The sequence below is a fragment of the Podarcis raffonei genome, chromosome 3 (genome assembly GCF_027172205.1).
Source record: "Podarcis raffonei isolate rPodRaf1 chromosome 3, rPodRaf1.pri, whole genome shotgun sequence".
NCBI lineage: Eukaryota > Metazoa > Chordata > Lepidosauria > Squamata > Lacertidae > Podarcis > Podarcis raffonei.
In genome coordinates this window covers 59,423,971-59,445,295 of record NC_070604.1, presented here as the reverse complement: position 1 = coordinate 59,445,295, position 21,325 = coordinate 59,423,971, and the positions used below count along the sequence as shown (strand labels likewise).

The 21,325-nt window shown below is 43.3% G+C and overlaps 1 protein-coding gene across 2 annotated transcripts; it reads left to right on the top strand.

Moving 5' to 3' along the window:
• Positions 1 to 222: 222 nt before the first annotated feature.
• On the top strand, positions 223 to 17,697 carry KIAA0408 (KIAA0408 ortholog). Of its 2 annotated transcripts, none has more exons than XM_053381860.1 (7): positions 223 to 1,414; positions 4,054 to 4,206; positions 7,219 to 7,358; positions 9,342 to 9,653; positions 11,021 to 11,100; positions 12,288 to 13,632; positions 16,749 to 17,697. In XM_053381860.1, the coding sequence occupies exons 2-7, from the start codon at positions 4,191 to 4,193 to the stop codon at positions 16,893 to 16,895; spliced, it is 2,040 nt and encodes a 679-aa protein (XP_053237835.1). In that variant the 5' UTR covers positions 223 to 1,414; positions 4,054 to 4,190; the 3' UTR covers positions 16,896 to 17,697. The 2 variants fall into 2 exon arrangements, with proteins under 2 accessions (XP_053237835.1, XP_053237836.1); XM_053381861.1 differs by having other exon boundaries at positions 227 to 1,414; positions 7,110 to 7,358.
• Positions 17,698 to 21,325: the final 3,628 nt, after the last annotated feature.

Below are 21,325 nucleotides of genomic sequence, written 5' to 3'. Positions count from 1 at the left end.
GAATCCGTGGTAGATGCTGATGCGGAAAGGGTTCCATGGTCTGAAGGCAAGCAAGTTTTTATTTCAAGTGTTCATACCCATCCTGGGCAGTATAATTCTTACTTAACAAAGATGCTACACAACACTTTCTGGAATGATACAGACTTGTATTGTGGTGGAGAGAAGGGGAGTTTGATCCTCAGAGCAGGCACTGAAAATGCCCCTCTGCTGTTTGACCAATGCATTTGTAATGGAAAACAGAGAAGGAGAAGGTCTGGAGTAAATAATTGCGATGGAATTCAAGTAGGAGAAAATAAACAGCTTCACAGAAGCCAGTGAGACTTCTAATACAAGTACATACCGCAGACTTATGAGATCTTCCTGTAATCTGTATATTCCTATGAAGTATGTGTTTTTAAGCACTATAGGTCAGTGCTTGACTGTGTATGACAGGAGTGCATGTTCAAACCAAATTCTATAAAACAGCCATGAAGTATGCAGAGGTCACATTGTTTCATGCCTTATGAATCTAAACCAGCTCCTTAAATTGTGCTGATCTGCTCGGCAACAGGCAACCAGTGGAGACTTGGAATATTGTTCTTCTCTGCTCCAAGTGACCCCTCCACCCACCATGAGGTGGGGTCACTGAATTCCACACCAGCTGCAGCTGTTGAATAGTCTTCAAAGGCAACCACACAGAGTTCACAGCACACAGGCATTAAGGAAGATTGTTAGGTTTGATTCTCGTTCTCGTTTAAAGTTTTGTCTTTTTTGGCAGGGCACTGTGAGTTTGATAATATTTTTCAAACTGCTCTTCTCTATTGAAAGAAGGCTTTTTGAAAAGAATAAAAGATTGAGACACAGCTATTATTTTGAAGAAGGAGAAAATATGTAGATTTTTAAAAAAATGTGGTGGAACGTTGCTATCCTATCTGTGCATCTGAAAATTCTCCAGGGAAAGAATGCTTCTTAAGAAAGAAAGAAAAAAAGATGACTGCCTTTTAATAAAAGAAATCTAAAACTGGCTATTGTCACTGCTCTAATATTTACACAGGCTGCTCTGGCAAGTTTTAAGAACTGGGCTCCACTATAAAACCTAAAAAATCCTGGACACAAAGTTGTTTACATATAATATGAGAAGATATAAAGTTACAGGGCTGGGGATTGGAAGAGATTCTAAAACCATCCTCCGTGTGCTGACGTCACTTGGAAACCAGCTGTTGGGATGATGCTAAACGGAACCGTTCTTCAGTTTGCAAAAAGTTGCAAAGTTGATCTAATAGAGTTCCAAGAGCTCTCCTGGTTGAGAAGCTGATTATTTTTCCTTTCTTTGAATGATTTCAGTATTTTCAGAACTGGAAGACTTTCACTGCTTTCACTACTACTTCACATTTGGACTGAAATACTTCTGAAAGGTTTTTTTCCTCTATAAAAGGTAAGGTTTTTCTCCTACTTTAAACCTCATTGTTGTTTTATACTCATTTTTAGACTATGAGAATTTAAAAAAACATAAAATGAGAAGGGGCTATAGCATTGTGTCCAACGGCTTATTTTGACATCTGTCTAGTTTTTCCTCTTGATGTGAATGTAGGTCAGTAATCATCTTACTAAGAAATGGATTATTTAAGGAAAGTCTGGGTGCACTTTTTGATAGAGGGAGTGTTTTTTTTATTTAATCATTTGGCTCTTGATTTTCACTGCCTGAGTTTTGGATGCGTGTGTTCAAGTGCACAGTAGCTGGCTGCAGTTGTGATCAAAAGTAACTGTTTTGTAGCATGTACCTAACTATCTGGCACAGCTGAATGGCTGCGTTGCTGATAAATCAAAAGACGGCTCTCCCGGAGAGCTGACTTGTGCAACCACTTTTGTTCATCTCCGTTAAAACATAACACCTCCTTGGCTGATGTCACCATCTGTTATTTTTAGCTGCTGCCATCCGTGCCCCAGAAGGGTATTTATTTCAAACTATTTGGACTTGTATGTGTGTTTGTATGCAGAGAGAGTGGGATAGAAGGAGAGTATAATGCTATACGGTTTTGCTTTCTTTTTTTAAAAAAAGAAAAACTTGTTTGCTTGACATAGGAAACAACCAGTGGTGCAGATGTCATTGATTGTTGGCATACAGTTTACTGCTGTATTGAGCTACTGACCTTGTCTAGGACATGTCGAAAAGGATGGACGCCCTGCTGTTCCCCAAGGGAAACAAAAGCTGTGTCACACACTGCATGTTAGCCATTTCTTTTAAAAGGAAAAGGCTTCCTATTTACATGGAGAATGAGCTTTGATGTAAATTATCTGCCATGATTCTTCAACCAAGCCTTTATTTTTATTTTCCCCTGACCATATGGGTACAAATAATACAGGAAAGGGAAATTTAATTCTGCTCTCCCAGGGAAGAAAGGATCATCTGAGGAGAATAAGAGATGGAGCTAAGGGACAGTCCCCTAAGGAATTTATCCACCATAATACCAGCTTGAGAATTTGGTACAAAATTAAACAGTGACCCAGTTTTCCACATGTAAATGTCATGCTTGAGTGTCAGTATCAATGGGGGCAATTAGCAAGAAAATGTGGCAGATCCATAAGCAGCAATGGGAGCAAGTGAAGAGAACATGAATGAAAAGGGAGAATATATATATAAAATGGGGCAGTATCAAGCATTGTGTGAGGAGGCCTCCTCTTACTCTCCACCCTCCTGCAGTTCCCCAACCCTCCAAAACAGTTTGGAGGGGGTGCATATGAGGCTGCAGGGGGAGGGAGAGGAAGGAGTTTTGTTGTGCAAGTGGAAGTCTGTTCTGCTAGCAGATGGGCACAGTTGGATATCACCCAAGATGTTGCTGGGTTGGGCCATCTGGATGTGTTTCACTAAGTTGCCCTTCAAGGACAGTGACTACTTTGCTCAAGCCTTCTAGTACTACAACATGATTAATTTGCAAAAAAAAAAATGCTTCACAGCTTTTATTGCTGTTACCTTCACAGTAACCCTGCAAGTAGGGTAACTTTTGTTCCCGTTTTACAGAGGACAAGCTGGAGGTCACAAAGTGAATTGCCACGGAATGAATCTTAACTAGAAGAGGGACTTGGGTCCAGGTTTTCTGAGTCCAAGCCAATTCTCTAACAAGGGGTCCATCTGACATGTGCTAATCTGCTGAGAGTGCTTGGGGCAAAGCAGGACCTGTCATAGGGCAAAAGTTTGAGTTATGTGACCTCCAGCTCCTTCCAACCATCCCATTCTATGTTACATGTAATGCAATGACTCCCATGGTGCTCTTCCAGAGCTTGATTGCATTTGGATGGTCTCCAGTGTGGTTTCAGAAATGTAGTTTGGTGGGAAACAGATTGTACACTGCAAGGATTGCTTTAAGCAACCAAGTAATAATTGCAGAAATGCTTTGTGCTCCTTTGTTTTAAATCTACTGAGCTTCACTGCAAAAGCATGCATTGCAAGAGCACAATCAATACACATTAAGGTAAAATGCATTATATTTGTGCTTGTCCTGTAATGCATCTATATCTTAATGCTTCACAAGATCATTGCTTTTTCACATTGCCTTATTTTATTGCTTTGCACCGGAACCTGCAGATTGACCAGTCTTCATACAGTTGAAGTCAAAGTAATAAAAGTCTTGTAATTCATCTGAATAAGTCTGCTCAGAGGTAACTGTAGCACCCCTCCAAATACTGTGCAGCTTCATTTTGCTAGAAAATCAAACCTAGTGATTTTACATTATTGTAAACTTTTAAAAATATTGAAATGGCTGCACAAGCTCTATTTCAAATGACATTTAGACTGCAAACGAGCTTTCAGGGCAGTGGAAACTTTATGTAAGAATTTGTTTTTGAGCAACAGTCATTGCAGCCCCTGGCAGTCAGCTAGAACTTTGGCCTAAGAAATCGTGGAAGCTTTATCTGCTGACTGTTTCCTAGTTGAAGCCAAGACCTTTGCTTAAACAATCAGTCCCTCTTGGCCGCTCCTCGTTTTTTTATTAAGAATATTGTGTTGTATTTGAACAGCTCAGTTACCAGCAGTGACCCTCATTTGTAATAAAGCTGCCCTGAATTTTTTCCTGGCAGGTATAAACACAAAAGAATTTACTGGATCCGGAGTCAGCTTTGGAAAGTGAAGCAAAGAGAGGAGAAAAGAGCGAGCCCTTTGGAGCTTCAGAGTCCTGTGAAATGTCTGGGTGAGAACCAGAAAAAGAAGGGCTTAAATGTTTCATCACGCAGGTGAGAGACACTCAGTAGCATACATATGATTTTGAAGAGGAATGATAAGGAATTTGTCATCCCTTCTCACGCTGCAAATACATACTTGTCTATGGCTGCTTTCCTTCCCCAAGAAATATATTATTTATTGGTTTCATTTATAGATCACTCATCATGTTGACGTAACCCCTGGGTGGTTTCCAACTTATAAAAATATGAAACTAAGATGCAGGCAGCAAAACACCAATCAAAAATATACTTATTTGTCACTGAGGTAGCAAGCCTCTGTGTAGGTTGTGTGGCTTAGGAATATAAAGAGAACACAAGGGTCATCTAGTCCCACCCCCTGCAATGCAGAAATCTCAGGAGGGCAAAGGAGGCCATCGCCCATTCCTTGGGAATTGACAGATGTTTCCTTCTGGTAGCTCTAGATATTGTTTGTGGGTGCCAAGCAAGACTGCTTTCCATAGTCTTGAGGGGGGGGTGAGAGAATTTCCCTAAGCAACTTCCTTGACTTCTTGGCATGTACAGTGAAGGAAACAAGGGGTGGGGTGAAAGGGGTGCTCCCTAAGCCCCAAACCACATTGTGAAAAGAACTCAATCTCATCTATGATTTGCACACATATAGAGTCTGCTCAGAAGGACTACAGAATGCACATAGGCCATGCAGGCTCAGTGTGTGTCATCCCAACCCTATAAATCTGTTGTACAAACAAACCATGTTGCATGACCAGGGCTTTGGTGAACCGTCGTTCAAAGAAATGTAGGGAGGAATTGAATGTGGCGCTGTGGCAATTGTTCTGTCACTGCAAGCATTTTAGCTTGGCAGGCAAAACATTTTCCCTGCACGTTGTTCTGGGGGTTCCCCCCCTCCCAGAGCCAGTTGGGGGGCACAGGAGAAGGAGACGGGGAGAAGTGCTGTTGTGCTAGCACAAATTATTGTGTGGGATTCTGTTAGTGGACCTGTTAATTGAATCCAGTTTATATAATAGTTTTTTGTATTTGGAGTTGGGACATCAGAAATATACAGTAGCATTTTTTTTAGCCCCCATAAGAAAGGCCTAAAATGTTATTATGGTCATCCTTTCTCCAGCCTTGACAATGTTGGTTTGAATTCAGAAAATAAAATCATAGTATGATTCTAAGCACGAAGAGCATCCTTATTGTGGGATGGAGATAGGTAGACTACAGGGAAGCAGTAGACCACTGACCAATAATCATCTAGTGACTGTTGGTTGCTGGGATATTGGTCTGCTCCTGCAAGCTATCTCTTATATTCTTAAGCAGTAATGAATACTCAAAAACACTTAAGACGGATGAGCTCTGCACAGTTAATACACGTGGTTGACTGTGGGGATTCTTGTGAAGCAAAAGTATAGATTCTGCAGGACTGAAGTCAACCTACCATTGTTGTATAGATCGCCCCTCCGTGTGTGTGTGTGTCTGTGTGTGTGTATTTGTTTATTGGGAAGAGCAGGTGGAGAGATTGACTGCATCAGTTCCAAATCATCTTCATTAGCAAACTTACTATCTTTAGATTCTTGGCTGCCTTGTCAACAGAGTGTGAGATAGTAGGACATGGACTGTGTCTTGGTCATTCCAGGCCTAGCAAGGTTGGAGGGTTTTGATTTCCACTGCCAGGCACCAGGGAGAACAGAGGTTGCTCAGCATTACCTTGCAAGACTGAGTATCACAATCCTGGACAGCTGCTCACGTTTGAATGTGTACTTTTTATTTTAATGAACACTCTCTCTTTCTCAATTTAGACAAATAGCAGATCTTTTGGTGATCATGCCACACATCTCTTTTTGCATAGGTTTAAAAATTATTTGTATTTTGTAAAAATATGTTTAAAAGATAAAGACAAAGAAACTACTTTTCCAAATACAACATTGCAAATGCAAAAATGTAATACTTAAATAAGTCAATCAATTGTGCTTGTGTTCTGATAGACAAAATGCTTAATTTTATGGCATTGCTAATCTATAGACATGTATTTCTGTCTGGATTATTTTTCTTCCAACATAATGTATGTTTTCCATAAAGTTAATCAGAGTCATTCATAAAGTTAATCAGAGTCATTCATAAAGTTAATCAGAGCTTTAGTGCTGAACCATGTCTTAATAATAGTAAGTAGTTTACCCATCATAACATTCCATATCTTTCTGCACCATGCTTCTATGATAAGCATTTTTGCACCTGCTAAGAAATTACTTACCAAGATCCTGTGCCTGCTTTTAATTAAATTGTGCAAATCATGTAAATGCTTTGCCTGTCATATATAGATTATGCAGCTCCCGTTTCATCTTTGAAACATCTTCCAAGAACCTTGTACGGTTTTGCAAAACCGTTAGAAATATTTAAAAAATCAACACGTTCAGCATTGCATTTTTAGTAGTCTTGTGAATATAAAATACCACTGGAGTAAACTAAAAATAAAACGGCAGTTCCTGTATATGTTGAGATTACAGGAGCTGTCATGCATTTGCTCTTTCTCCACAGATTTTGAATTTCCTCCATTTCCATTTTTCCAGAGATTAAGAGCAGAATCCAAACTCACACCCACCCTTCCTGCCAGCTGCCATAGTGGATGACCAAGCCCAATTCTTGCAGCAGTCCAATTCCATCGTGTGATGACAGTGAGATTGGCTTGGAATCCAGTGGATCCCAGGCCAGCTGAGTCCTCCCCTTGGAAGGCCTTGTTTCAGAGCTTTCTCTGGTCTCCACTAGCGAAAAATCCACCTGTGTATTGCTTGTTCAGCAGGAGGCCAGCTCAGGCAGAACAACTGAGCAGATTGTTCTGTTGTTGTATTGTATGTATTTTAAAGCAAGAGGTATAGAATTATACTCTGCAACCAACCTTTAATGCAGATTGTTTGATTTCCCTGTTTCTTTGCTCTTCTCCTTTGCGCTTGACCCAAAAGCTGGAGCCAGAGGCAAGTAGGGCTTGCCGTTCCGTAACTCCCACACATTCCAGGAAAGTCTTAGAAGAGAAAAGAGGTGCACGGACATTTCTCTGTTCGGTCACTGCAGCTATGGACCTACGGACACAACTGGAGAGCACAACTGAGAGGAACTGGAATAAAGAGAAGATGGAGCTTCTGGAGCGCTTTGACAATGAAAGGAAAGAGTGGGAATGCCAGTGGAAGGTCATGCAGAAGAAAATAGAAGAGGTATTTTTGGGTTCTTTTCCATGTTAGCAACTAACATGATGATACTGTCTTAAGCAAAGTCCCAAAACTTAAAAAGATGCTTTCACCAAAGAATCCATAGGGTTGGAATGAATCAGCCATTGTGTCTATGCCACTGTTCAGAAGCGGGGGGGGGGGGGGGAGTTCTTCAGGCACCACTTATTCTATAAACATTGAAGCATGATGCCTTTTGGGACATTGCTGTAGAAAGCATGCTAATGCTAACATGCTATTGATGCCAGAAATGGTGTTGGAAGAATTTGCACTGTGCTTTTAAAACTAAAGGGGTCATGAGCATACCCTTGTATTATGGAACAGCAATCCATGCAAAAAAAGATGCCGCGTAGCAAGCTGCAGCCCTGCAAGTGCGGTTGGACTACAATTTCCATCATGCCTGGTCATGAAGTCCAACATACTCTGGGGTGCCACACACTGCCCACCCCAAATCTAGGTGTGCTTTTTTAGACATTGCTTTCTGAGATTAATGTTGACCAATCTTGTTTATTAGCATGCAAAGGAATGTCTTGAATTTGGAATCCAGGGACATGAGAGCAGGACACATTTATTCTGGCTCAGCCCTGCTATATTTATTGATGGCATTCAGTAGCAAGAGAGTACAATAAACAATATACCGCAGGCTAGACACAAACTGTATTTATACACCCTTCACTCATTCGTTCTCTGCCAGTCTTCGCACAGTTCTAACCCATGGGACAAGTTTAGTATAATTATTGCTGATGCTCCCTTGAGTTGCCATTTTAGCAGTGTATTTTGTTTACCAGGACATGGAATCTATTCCTGCTGGTGATTCTGTGTCTGCTTTGTTGGTTTTCCACATTCACACTATATGTCTGCATTGATTCATCTGCCTGGCGGTTTGCAGCTGACCCCACTGGATCTCTGCCATTTTGTGCCTTCAGAGTGAAGTGTAGCTGTTTAACAAGCTCCCTGACCTCTTAGTCGTATTCCTTGTAATGATGATGCCATTGCTTTGCCCATCAGATCTTTCGTTTCTCCATGGAAGAGCATCACCATTCCATATTATAGTTGTTGCCTTGCTAAATCTGTAAACTCATTTGAGATGAAAAGATAGAATTTGAAGAGGGAGCTGAAATTGATATCTGTGCAGAGGCGAAATGCAGAAGAGCCATCAGTTGTTATATCTTTCTGTTCCCCTTGGAAAGGAAGCCTAACAGGCTGTTGTGCAATCTGTGCCTATGGGGGTAGAGGTCACAGCTGAACTCATGCTTCCCATAGCAGTTGGTCAGGAATCCTTAGGGATACTGCTTCCAAGTTTGAGAACGAATGGAAGAGCAGCTAGAACCATGCTGGATGAGTCCAAAGATCCATGTATTATTATATTATTTATTAAATTTATATACCACCTTTCATCCAAGGATTTCAGGTCAATTTACAATATAAAAACACAAAGCTACATAACATAGCAACAAACCAAAACAATAACCACACACACATACAGTCGAGTCCTGTGCTCACAGTAGATAACCTGGTGCCAATTGGAAGCCCACAAATAGGATCTGAGTGGCTCTTCTGCCCTGCTTCTCATATCATATGCCTTCTCTACATAGTCTTGTACCAATTATCATGCCCTATTGTGGTGCACCATGTATTCGGTTTGGTTTTGATGTCCAAGAGTTGGCCCAGCTGGGAGATGCTTCATTTGAGAGTTAGTGTGGTACAATGGGAATCTTTTCAGACCTTGTTCCAGTATGCAGCAGCATGTGCTTTATGTTTGAAACCGACACCATTTTTGGAAATTGCAGTACTTCCTTGTGAAAAGAAATGATGCTGTAGCAAAAAAAAGTTCCACATATTCCAGCCCACCGAGGAATCCAGACTTTGGAGTCTGATGACACAAGCTCAACATGAAAACAGATATCACCCTTTGTTCATCACTGGTAAGATCACTGTGGTCTAATAGGAGGCTTTTTGTTTCCTTTCCAGCTTTACCAGGAGGTAAAATTAAGGCGTGAGAGCAATATGAATGCCTCTGAGACTAAGGCCATTCATAGCAAGGCACAGACACGACCCATACATTCCCCCTCTTCAGTTTGGAGTGACACACCAGGACTGAACTCTTGTTCAGCAGACAAAGAGAGTTTTTTCGGCAAGGCAGAAAAGGAGAGCAAAGATGCAAAAAACAAGGGAAGAAACCATGCTTTTGCAAATGATACTCTGGCCTTTGAGAGTTACAAGGAATCTGAAGATTGCCCAGACTTGAAAACAACCAAGAATTACACACAGGATCTCAATATTGTGAGTAAACCAGTAATGGGTATTTCAATTAGGGAAAATGAAGGTAGCTCAGAGGCTTCAACCTCTTACATGTCAACACTTTTTATAAGTGGCTGTTTAATGGATGGACTTGATGTGTTCAGCTCATCTGAGTCTATTCCGAGTCCACTGGAAGGTGACAAGATCAGATCAGCTTGTCCTGAGCTGAACTGAATATGTGTGATAACATGCTAACTACAGATCTAAGAAAATGAATGTCACGCTGCCCTCTGTCCCCAAAATATATCTCCTGGGTGCTGAGGATTCCGGAACTTGTCAGTCAAGCCATGCAGACTCTTCTGTTTGCTGTTTTTTGTTTAAAATATTTGATAGCATAGCCTTTTTGCTGCAGTTTGTGGTCTGATTTAGACATAACACTGATTTGCTGGGGGGGGGGGAATTCCTTCCAGTAGCACCTTAAAGACCAACTAAGTTAGTTCTTGGTATGAGCTTTCGTGTGCATGCACACTTCTTCAGATACACTGAAACAGAAGTTGCCAGATCCTTCTATATAGTGAGAAGGTGGGGAGGGGTATTACTCAGAAGGGTGGTGGGAATGGGTGATTGGCAGATAGCTGTGATGAGCCTGTTGACGACTCTTAACGACTGCAATAGGTCTTACAGGAAAAAGCAAGGGGTGAGAAGGTGAAAAATGGCTTTGTCATGTATAATGAGATAAGAATCCAATGTCTTTGTTCAGACCAGGTCTCTCCATGGTTTTAAGTTTGGTAATGAGTTGCAATTCAGCAGCTTCTCTTTGTAAGTGGGATGTCAACCTCAAAAATAAGTGCCCTCTGCGATTCCTCCTTTCCCATGTGGTACAGTTTTTCCTGGTTATTCCTTTTCTTGGTTTGCCATTACATATCAATTCAAGTCACAATTAGCATAAAAACAAATTCCTTCATACCTGTGATTTCCAGAAATTACAATTACAATTTCCAATTTGTAGGAGGACCTGGGCTGATGACCAAGTCTTGGGGAGAGGGGAAGATGCTTTGGAAAGGGAAGGAGGAGGACGTGAGGCAAGGTTGTGGCCTATTCATAAGGCTAGCTCCTGATTTGGTAAACCATGGTGTGCAGGGTTTTTGCTTTATTTATTTGCCTTTTTACAAAAAGTACTCAAGGTGGCTTGCAGCAGAATAAAACATCAAAATCACAGACATAACAACACAATAATGTAAATAGCAGATAGGAGAAGTTATGGCTCTACCAGGTCTGTATCTTTTGTGATGTGGCCCTTCTTTATTTAACTCTGAAATAGAAAACATAGGCTACAGCTGTGTTTACAGCCGTTCTAGAAATTTGATAAGAACCTGATCACACTAAAAGATTGCTATTTGCATTTATAGGCTCTTAAAGAACTTGCCAAAGTAAGCGAAGACTTGTGCAGCTACCAAGAGGAAATCCGCAAGAAGTCCAACCACAAAAGGTATCACTACATTAGATGTTCTTACTTGGGCACATTGGAGACACAGGGCCACATGCAAACAACTGGGAAACGTTGAATGAGAGCTGGAGAAATGTTCACAATACTTTAGTCTTCAATCAGGGTGGAGGCTCTGTGGCCCTCCAAATGTTGGACTCCAGCTCCCATCAGCCCCAGCCAGCAAGGTCAAGGATGATGAGACCTGTAGTTCAGCCTCATCTGGGCAGGGAAGGCACAGGTCCCCCATCATCACTTTAAGTGTCCTTGGGGAGAGAGAGAGAGAGAAATTTCTAGCCTCTTCTACATGTAATAAAATTGCTTTACCTTAAATCCAGTTGAAAGCTATGCCCACATCACATATTAGATCTGGTTGTGAAAGAACCAGCAGCCTGAGGCTCCTGTTAAAATCCTTCCCTCATCTGAGGCAGCTGAGCAGTGAAACCACACTTTAATCCTTTCAAGGGACTTGCTCCCAAAAGTTCTTCCTCTGACATTAAATACATTATAAAAAGAATGGCATGCTTTATAGGCTGTCCCCCAGCTTTAGTTGCCCGTGGAGCTCAAAGGTGAAAGACACATTGGTCTTACCTCTTTCGCACTGAGGCAGCGAAAGTTAGTCACACTTGAGTGCCTTGGATAGCTGTGACTAACCTAAGTTCTCGTTTGGGCACAGGATTTGATTCACAGGGAAGTAGGAAGTGCTTCTGTAATCCAACAAGTGTTGTTGATATCTGATTAAAGTTCCTTTTCTCTCCAAGGGACGGCTTGCCAAAAATATATACAAACATCGCTCAGGTTAGCCAGTTCTTCTGGGGGATGCTGGTGGGCCCCTAGGATAGTTCTCTTAAGGGATCAAAGATGAGATTACAAGAACCTTGGGCAATGGTGTGTTTTGTTATGTTGTGCTGCTGATATGTTACCCTGGCATGTTGAAAAGAAAGAGATTTCAAGATATTTGCTGTGTAGAATGATCACACTCCTCATGGGCTTCATAAAGGTGTGGGCCTATTGATATAGGTAGGTAGGTAGGTAGGTAAACAAACAAACAAACAAACAAACAGAACATGGACTGAGTCCCCACTTCAAATCCTACATTGACATTCTGAAACTGTTGCTGGACTGATTTGTGTAATGGAGAGAATAGTTAAATCACTGCTGATTAATATAAAATACTTTTCTTACATATGTAGAAAGAAGTTGTTTCCTTTCCTGGGAGAATCTGCTGAAACTGAAAACGCACTGATCACACAAGAGATGAACCATGGGCGTAACCCTGACCCACAAACAGTTTCAATTGCATTTGATACAGAAGAGCAAAACAACAAGAAGAACTTGATGGGCATTAGCAGGTGTTCAAAGGAGATGCCACCGAGCGCTCTTGCTGGAGTTGAGAAAACAGGCTTTTTTCCCTGGCAGAAAAGAGAAGCCCCTCCTGTGCCTCCAAGAAGCACTTCCCGGCACTTGGCCAGCTCTCTCGCACAGGTTTCCGAAGCATTAGCAAAAGAAACAGGGCACAACAGCAGCTGCGAGACCCAGGAGGACCAGGAAGAAAATGCATTGACTCACCTGCCTTTTGCAAAGCAATGTGATGCTCCAATGCCACTGACAAATGAATGGAAATCTGTTAGTGGGCCTGCTATGGCTACCACGATACCCACTGAGAAAAGGGATCAGTCCCTTGAATGCAAGCTGCCTGCAGGGTTTTCTCATAACACTTGGTCTCATGATGCAAGTAAGGTTGGGAATAGTCCTAAAAAGGACTCTGCCTCACATTCTGTCCAGAAGAGCTGTTCTGACGGAAATATGGTGCCCCAGAAACAACAGCATCCTATATCGCAAAGCAGTGTGCATTATAGCAGTGACTTATATGTCCCTGTGTGCAACACCCTGGGTGATTCTGGCTATGGAACTGGAAAGACTCAACGAAATGAAACGCTGGAGGCAAAAATTGATGAGTTCAACAGAACCGTGTTTCACACAGATAAAGGCCACAAGTGTGTGGAACGGAACCCAGTGGTGCCAGTGCTGTCTGGAGACCCCAAACCCCGCCCCATAGTTCAGGACGGTGTGGCCAGCAGGGCGCAAAAGGAAGAGCCAGCCTGTGTTCTGAATCCCAGGCTCTCTTCAAAAATGGATGAGAAAGCCTCCAAGCCCAGCAAAAATGCCAAAGCCACAGGGCAGCAGAGGCAGCTCAATGGACTCCTAAGTGGTTACCAGCATATGCTCCATGAACATGACTGGAAGCCAAGCAATTTGTCCGGCCGGCCGCGATCCGCAGACTCCAGATCCAACTATGGGGTCGTCGAGAAGCTTCTGAAGAACTATGAAAAGTCAACCGCTGCATGGAACTCAAAGCTCCACAAAGAGCGCTGGCTGCCGCCCAGTTCGGAATTGGCGGGTGGCAGCTGCGAGAAATTGGGCCACTATTTTGAAATGCTCCAGACAGATCAAGGGAAGCAGGAGCAGCCGAAGAATTCGACCCGGCACATTGGGCTTTATGCCAAGCATGGCAAAGAGAAGCAGAAATTTCCCGAGGTATGCCTTTATAATGAAAGTTGACCCATTTGTCACATTTTGACCCTACTCTTCTTTGAAGAAGCTTGAGGCAGCACATGTTGTCCAATATGGCCTTCCTTGAGTTTCTTAGTCCCTGGGCCTCTTGCACCCACACAACAGTGCTGTGAGGTAGGCTAGCCTGAGGGAGTGACTAGCTCAAGTCGCTTAGTAAGCTTCAGAGATGAGTGGGATGGCTGGGTTGGTTCCTTAACAAATCAAATATTGGATGCAGCATACACAGCTCTCTCAGGGTTCCATTTGCATTTTACACCATCTGTTATAGGAGAAATTTTAGACAGAGCTCTCAAGGATGATTTATTACAATTCCCAATCTGACGCTGCCCGAAAGTGCTTCCCAATTGCTGCATGCTCAGTCCATTGTGGAACAGACTGTGTGAATTAGGAACAATGGTCTGCAGAGTGGGTTTTCCATCTGCTCATTGGAGCCCTGACTCCATAAAAGACATCACAGGATTAGTGCAAGGATATGATAATAACTCGTTGATGTAAAAGGATTCAAAAGGCATGAAAAATAATAGAAAATAAATGTACAAGCAAGGTGGATTGGCATTCATCATCTAATCAAATGTCTTTAAATATTACATGTTGAAAGCCAGAAATGATCGCTGGCTGGAGTGAGGTTGAATTGATTGTAAAGTTCCTGTAAAAATAGTCCCAAAATTGGCCAAAGCGGGGAAGAATATACATTTCGTGCAACCCACAGATTGTTCATTTTCATCCCTGTTGCTGTTATTCCATTGATTTTACTGGAACCATGCTAACATTTCATTTTATTATTCATTGCTTGTCTTCCTTAAAATATTTATAGGCTGCCCTTCTGAGCAAAACTCCTCCAGGGTCCAAAGACCTTGATGCACATAGAGAGAACAAAGAGGAGAAGCTTGCCATGTTCCTTTAAGAGTCTGCCTTTGTTTTAATAATTCTTCCACTTCCGAGGCAGCAAGAAAATATCTTAGCCATTCATTTTGTAACAGCAGTTAGACAACACGGTCCTGGTAAAGGAGGAGTAATTTTATTATGTTGTTACCAGTTCCTTGCCATCAATTTCCTTTTGAGCCATGTCATTAGGCTTCTGGGAATACAATACAATGCAGAAGCAATTTTGCTGTTTTATCCCAAGAGCCAGGAAACAAAAAGGATTGATAATGGAAGCAACAGCAGCCTCAGCGGTGGCTGAGGGTGTCCATGTGTGAAGACAGTGGCATCCTCCTGGGACACTACTGCACTCATCAGGATGGGGGTGGTGGGAGGCTAGATGGTGAGACTGGGGAGTCTTTGGCACAGTGGTGACACCTCATCCCTGTTTCAATTAGCACAATGGCTCATGATGGATAACTCAATCAGTACAGGGTCATGGGTTTGAGCCCCACATTGGGCAAAAGATTCCTGCATTGCAGGGTGATTTTACTAGATGGCCGTCTAGACCCTTCCAGCTCTACAATTCTATAGTTCTATGAGTGCTATTGCCACCGAGGGGACACCACTGCTTCTGCCTGCCCCTGCCCCCACAAGCTGCCACTGAGCAGCTATCCACATTGGCCACAGGAAGAAGGCAAAGAGTAGGGCAGAAACTAGACATTACATGCAAGATGGTAGCCCAGCTGTCCTTGTTTAGCTTGGAAAGTTGCTTGAAAGATGAGGTGCTTAGGGGTGGAGAAGCAACTGAGTCGGGAAAAGATGGAGCATATTCCTCCCTACTTTCCCACTCCAAAAGTCCTTTTCTTAAAACAGCTTTTCAAATTAAAAAAGGGGGAATTGTACTTCTGTGGAAGAGCTGTAGCAGTTGTCAGAAACCACAGGCGGGGAGAGTGCTCTTGTGGCTGCAGGTTTTTTCACAGGCATCTGGTTGACCGTTGGCATGATCCTGCAGGTGGTTCTTCCATTCTTATGTTCTCAGAGCAACTGCTTTGCATGGAGAAAGCTCCATGTTTAACCCCCGGCATCTCCAGGCAGGGCAACTGCCAGTCATGGTAGACAATACTGAGGTAGATGGTCTAATAGTATGAGGCAGCTTCCTATGCTCCTGTCTACTTCAGAGCATTCCTAGACATGCTCACAGCATTGACCATGGCCTCACTGGCAGAGGAAGAGGAGGGAGGGGGAGCGCACTGCCCCCAGCACCACGATCCCAGTGGGGTGCCATCACGGCTGCCCTCCCTCCACGCTGGGCGCCACACCCCCAGGATGCACACCATGCCCCTGCAGGGAGCCTGCCACACCCCTGCGACACATGCCATGCCCCAGGCAGTATGCCGTGCCCCGGGACACGTGCCAGCCATGCCCCCACCTGCTCTCTACCCCCGCCACTGCATGGCCTGAAGCCTGAGCCATTACTGTATGATTTCCCAAGAGTCATCTATCAACACCCACCATGATAAATTAGGGAAAGGTGGTGGCAGAGAAACATTTTAGAGAGTCTTCTAGGCTCTGCCATGTTCTGAAAGGCATCATTGGGAGTGCAATGGTCCCCAGAGGCCCTACTGATTCAAAATGAACACATCAAGTTACTTTCAGATAAGTCACCAGATGTGCTCCAAAGTCATCACAATTAAATTTGTGACTGCGGAATAGGAAGCTGGGCGCAGAGTCTGCCCACCCATAATTCTGTGCCTAGCCACAGCTGCCCCTACAAGACAGTGGGCATTTGGTTGCATCACACAGTCAGTTTCCCATCAACATACAATAAGCTTTTGTAAAACCTGACGGTATGCTGAGAGGTGTGAGTGGCATCAGGGATGGAGCCACCACACAACCAGTTCACTCCGCAACCTGCTTGACTTCATCCAGCTTTGGCCATGTGCAGAGAGAGAGTTGTGTGTTTTAGCTCTCATTTAGAGTCTCCCATGCATATTTTGTGACTTACTAGCGTGCCACATATTTTTGACACATGCAGGAGTTCCTCTGTCCTTACATCTTTGCATTGCTATGTTATGGTAAACAACACATTCTCTGGACCTTTTAATAGCCAGCGGCCACCTGTTGTAAGGCTAGTCATTCTCTTTAAATTCCATGAATGCTTTTTGAGGGGTTTTGTTCTGACTTTGTTACCCAAGCAGCCACATTTGTATTTGTAGGTGTCTGCGCCAGCTAAGCAGTCAAATGCGAAAGGCTTCTCTCGGCCAGCTCGGCCAGCAAACAGGCGTTTGCCTTCCAGGTGGGCCTCCAGGTCGCCATCAGCCCCACCAGCTGTGAGAAGAGCTGCCTTGAACGAACTTTCTTGAACTTCTGTTGCGGGATCTCAGTGGTTCTGAACTCAAGAATGGATCTGGTGCTGTTATTAAATCTCCATATGGACTCTCTTTTCCATGTTCCTGACCACAACCAGATCTGTGTAATCGTATTTTGGTCAACAGTGACCTTGCCCTTGGACTTGTTGGAGTCACTGTTTCAATTCTTAGACCATCCTTCCACAGTCTTCAGTGTTTTTATCAACTAGATAAGGATGCCCCTTCCTCATATGTATATATAATTTTATAATTCGCAACCATTTTTTTCCTTTGAATGACATATGCCAATAGTTATCTCCTCAATCTTTTTTTAAAAAAAGAAATTACATAATGTATAATCCTGTATATTCTTACTTTCCCCACAAAGAGCAGGAAGAAATGCTGAATGCATGATCATGTGTTTGTAGGTGCATGTGTTGAAATAGGAAGCATAACTGTATTTAGGTGAGAGAAACTCAGTTCCAGTGCTGATATTGAAATTACAACATTTGTTTATATACTTGCATATACACATAAAAAAAGTTTCTGTTTTATTTTGAAAGTTCAGCATATAGCCCAGGCAATAATAATATTTTGAATATCTTTTACAGGTTTCACAGGTCTAGTATTTGATATATAAAAACTAAGAAATGCATTTTGGTGGGTAACTGTAGTGAAAAGGCATTTTATGGAATGTTCCAGGAGCAGTTTCGCTCAGTGAATCGAGTCTTCATTCATGCTTATTTAAACGTCACTTCTTTAAACTTTACTATGCTAGGCCTATGTTTCAGAATTAAAAACCTAGTGTTTACACCTACATTAGGCCTTTATCAGTGCACAGACATTCCAAAAAATAATGCTTGTGTTTGCCATTTGCTATAACATCACTCAGAGACTGGACTCTAATAGATTTGTTCAACCAGCCGTGTGTGTTGAACAGAGGAGAAAGATTGAGATGGATATCCAGACAACAGCTGCACATACACCATCAAATCCTGACTTTATAAACCACACTATGCTAGAGCTTGGTGCAGCTCACTCCTACCACTTGCTCCTCCCTTTATGCAAACAAAGAAACAAGCCAGGAAGCAATTAAAACTTATGAATCTTGCTTGTTTGGAAGCCATTAAGAAGAGTTCCTGGGTCACATATATGCAGAAACTCTGGTTGATATTGCTTCCAGGCTTGTTTCCCTACGTGCATGAAGGCTGTGTACAGGTAGGTGCATGGAAACCAGGCAAATCCTGGCTTTAAAAGCTTTAGGGCAGAACGATACCTTCACTGGCCTCAGGGCTTCTAGTACAACTTAACCCACATGTTGACATGTTGGTTTCCTTGCTGACTGCTGTCAGCGATGTGGAATTGAGATGATGAAACACACACTGGTGCTGCCCAGACATGTAGTAAGATGAACTCCATGACATGAAGGAGAACATGCCAGAGTGGCTGGGGCAGCCCAGTCAGATGGGCAGCATATAAGTATTATTATTATTATTATTATTATTATTATTATTATTATTATTATTAAACATGATGGGTGCATGCTGGTTCTGCACACTTCCACTTCCCCTGAAATACTTGTAATAAAAGTGTAGCTGTCATATTTACCATTAATGTTAGGATTTTGGCAAGTGGCAGGGCTTAACCTAAGCTGTGCTTTTGAGCCAATCCCCACTCTCTCCCCCATTATGATTGTCCAGGCTGCAGTCAAAGTCTCAGGTCTAGGAAGATGGAGCTCATCACTTCGTTTTAAATGAAAGCAGAAGAATTATCAACCAATGAAGTACTGGAGGACTTCAGAGAGCCAAGGCAACTGCCACATTCTGCTCCCATGAGCGCTATGAGTGGCTCTCGGTTATGAGGTTAGCTTTCATTCTGGCAGAAGCCTGACATAGAGTACATAAATATTGCATCAAGATAGGATTGCTGTGGTGCCAGAAATCCTAGACTGATGGCATTAGAAGCATGTATTTGCCATCATCTGTCTCTATGTTGTTGGCTGTTAATATGCTATGTGCGTAGCCCAATTTATACACTCTTCCTAAGAGTCTGAATGAAATATAGATCCTCCTGAACTGCCTTGTTAAGTGTCATTTAAAAAATGCTGCCTTCATCGTCGTGAATGTTCATCTCTCTGAGAATTTTGCAAGACAAATGAACAGCAATCCACATGGAATACTAGGGTGAATGTAATATTTTTAAGGAAATAGGTCTGTCCAAAATAGTGACACTATTACTCTTGTCATGAGAAAAGTCAGACACTACCCTGCTTGAAGAAAAAGAAGAAATCAAAATTCTTTGCCACTGTTATGTACTGAGTTGAATAGGATCCAAACTGCAGCAGTCTGATTGGTCCTAGAACAATAGGATCCAAAAGGCAGCAGTCTGATTGGTCCTAGAACAATGCAGCAGTATGATTGGTTGGCAGGAACCACCCAATCATGCTCCAGATAGAAGTGAATCCACAACCTGATTGGCTTACAGTAGAATTCCGGAATTAGCCAATCATGTGCAGCCCATTGTGTAAATAATGTATATAAAGCAGATGCTTTGAGGGGACTTTCATTCATTCCTCCTCACCACTATGAGCTGAATAAAGAGCATGAAATCACTTTGCGACTCTGAGTATATTTCACTGGCGACGAAGGTGGGATCCCGCTGAGCTGACTGCCACACACAGCACCGCAGCACCGCCACCTGCCGCACCGCTGCCTCGCACCGTGTATCCAGGCTTCAGCTCCGGGACACAAGGAACTCAGAATGGCAACCGACAACAGCTTCTCGCCATTCAACCCAGCATCGGGAGACTGGGAAGCGTACGCCTCCCGTTTCACCTTCCTCCTAGAAGCCAAAGGGGTCACCGACGAAGAAGACGCCAAGAAGAGGGCGATATTATTCAGCGTCTGCGGAGAGGAGACGTTTGAAATCGCCCGGGCTCTCCTTGCGCCTGAAGACGTCGCTACTGTTCCATACAAAACAATAATGGAACAGCTGAAGGGGCACTTTTCGCCACAGCCCTCAGTGGTGGCTCGTCGAAATGCCTTTTACGCAAAGCGGCAAGCCCCTGGGGAAACCATAACTGGGTTTGTGACCTCTCTCCGCCAAGCCGCCCGGTTCTGCAACCTCTCAGAGCTGGAGAACATGCATCGTGACCGCCTCGTCGGTGGCCTGAAGGATGAGAAGCTGCAACGACGCCTATACGCTAAGAAGGACCTAACGTTCCAGGTCGCTCTGGAGGAGGCCCTGGCAACGGAAGCTGCCAAGAGGTCGACGCAAGAGGCACAGCCGAGCCAGCCGTCCCAACCGAGGGTCCACCACGAAGACCTCACCGACGACTCAGGATCCAACAGGGAGGAGGTGCACCGAGTACAGCAGCGCACTCAAGCAGCCCACACACCACAGCTGCCTCGACGAGAAGGAGGGAACTGCGCAAGCTGTGGAGAAAGTCACGAGAGGAGGACCTGCCGTTTCCGCAACGCAGAGTGCAGGCAGTGCAGAAAATTGGGACACATCGCCCGGGTGTGTCGGGCTCGGCCACATTAACCCATCAACAGATCAGACCCTAACATTTTATTGGCTTGAAATATTTATCATTGACTGTTCTGGCAAGGATTGGTGGGTATTATAGCTCCAACAACATTTGAAGGGACACAGGTCCTCCACCATTGATTTAAAAGCTAAAACAATTCTGTTCTCACAATGTCCACCCAGTTGCCGCCAGAAGCCCACAAGGAGGATATGAGTCCAGGAGCAGACCCCTCGCTTAGGATTCGCAGTAACATGTTCAGAGGCATATTGCCTCCAGCAGTGGAGATAGCACATCAATGCTTCAACTAGTAGCCTTATCCTCTACAAATCTGTCTAATCCTCTTAAAGCCACAACATTTCATGACAGTGAATTCCATGATGTGGAGAAGTCTGTCCTAAATCTCACCAGCATTCAGCTTCATTGCATGATGCTGGGTTCTAGCATTAGCCGAGAGGAAGAAAAACCTCTCTTTATTCACTTTCTCCACACTATGTGTAAACATATACACTTCTATCAGGTGTGCCACCCCCATTTACTCAACTTTTTTCTGAACTGAGAAGCCCCAAATGAGTCGCTCTAGTCCTGTTGTCATTTTGGTTGCCTTTCTCAGAAGCTTCTCCAGCTCTACAAGCACAGATCTGGCCTCAGGATCTGTTGCTTCAAAGAATCTCAGGTAATAGGGGCTAGGAAAGGTTGTTTCTTGAGAACTGAAGAGACAGTACTGGTATATATGGACCAATAATCTTATCTTAGTTTGAGGCAGCTTCATATGTTTAGCAGCTGATGAATGAGGGAACACTTGCTACATGAGAGTTTTACAGTCAATAATTGTGTGTACCTGCACCACTGCACCATTATTCCTCTTCCAAATTATTTCCGTGTCACAATGATCCCACAGACGAGCTGATCTTGTCTG

Bases quoted from the DNA above. Each gene is read 5' to 3' on its own strand.
- KIAA0408 (XM_053381860.1), top strand. The intron at 9,654-11,020 runs GTGAGTAAACCA...TTGCATTTATAG, and splicing joins ACACACAGGATCTCAATATT to GCTCTTAAAGAACTTGCCAA. The intron at 11,101-12,287 runs GTATCACTACAT...TTACATATGTAG, and splicing joins AAGAAGTCCAACCACAAAAG to AAAGAAGTTGTTTCCTTTCC.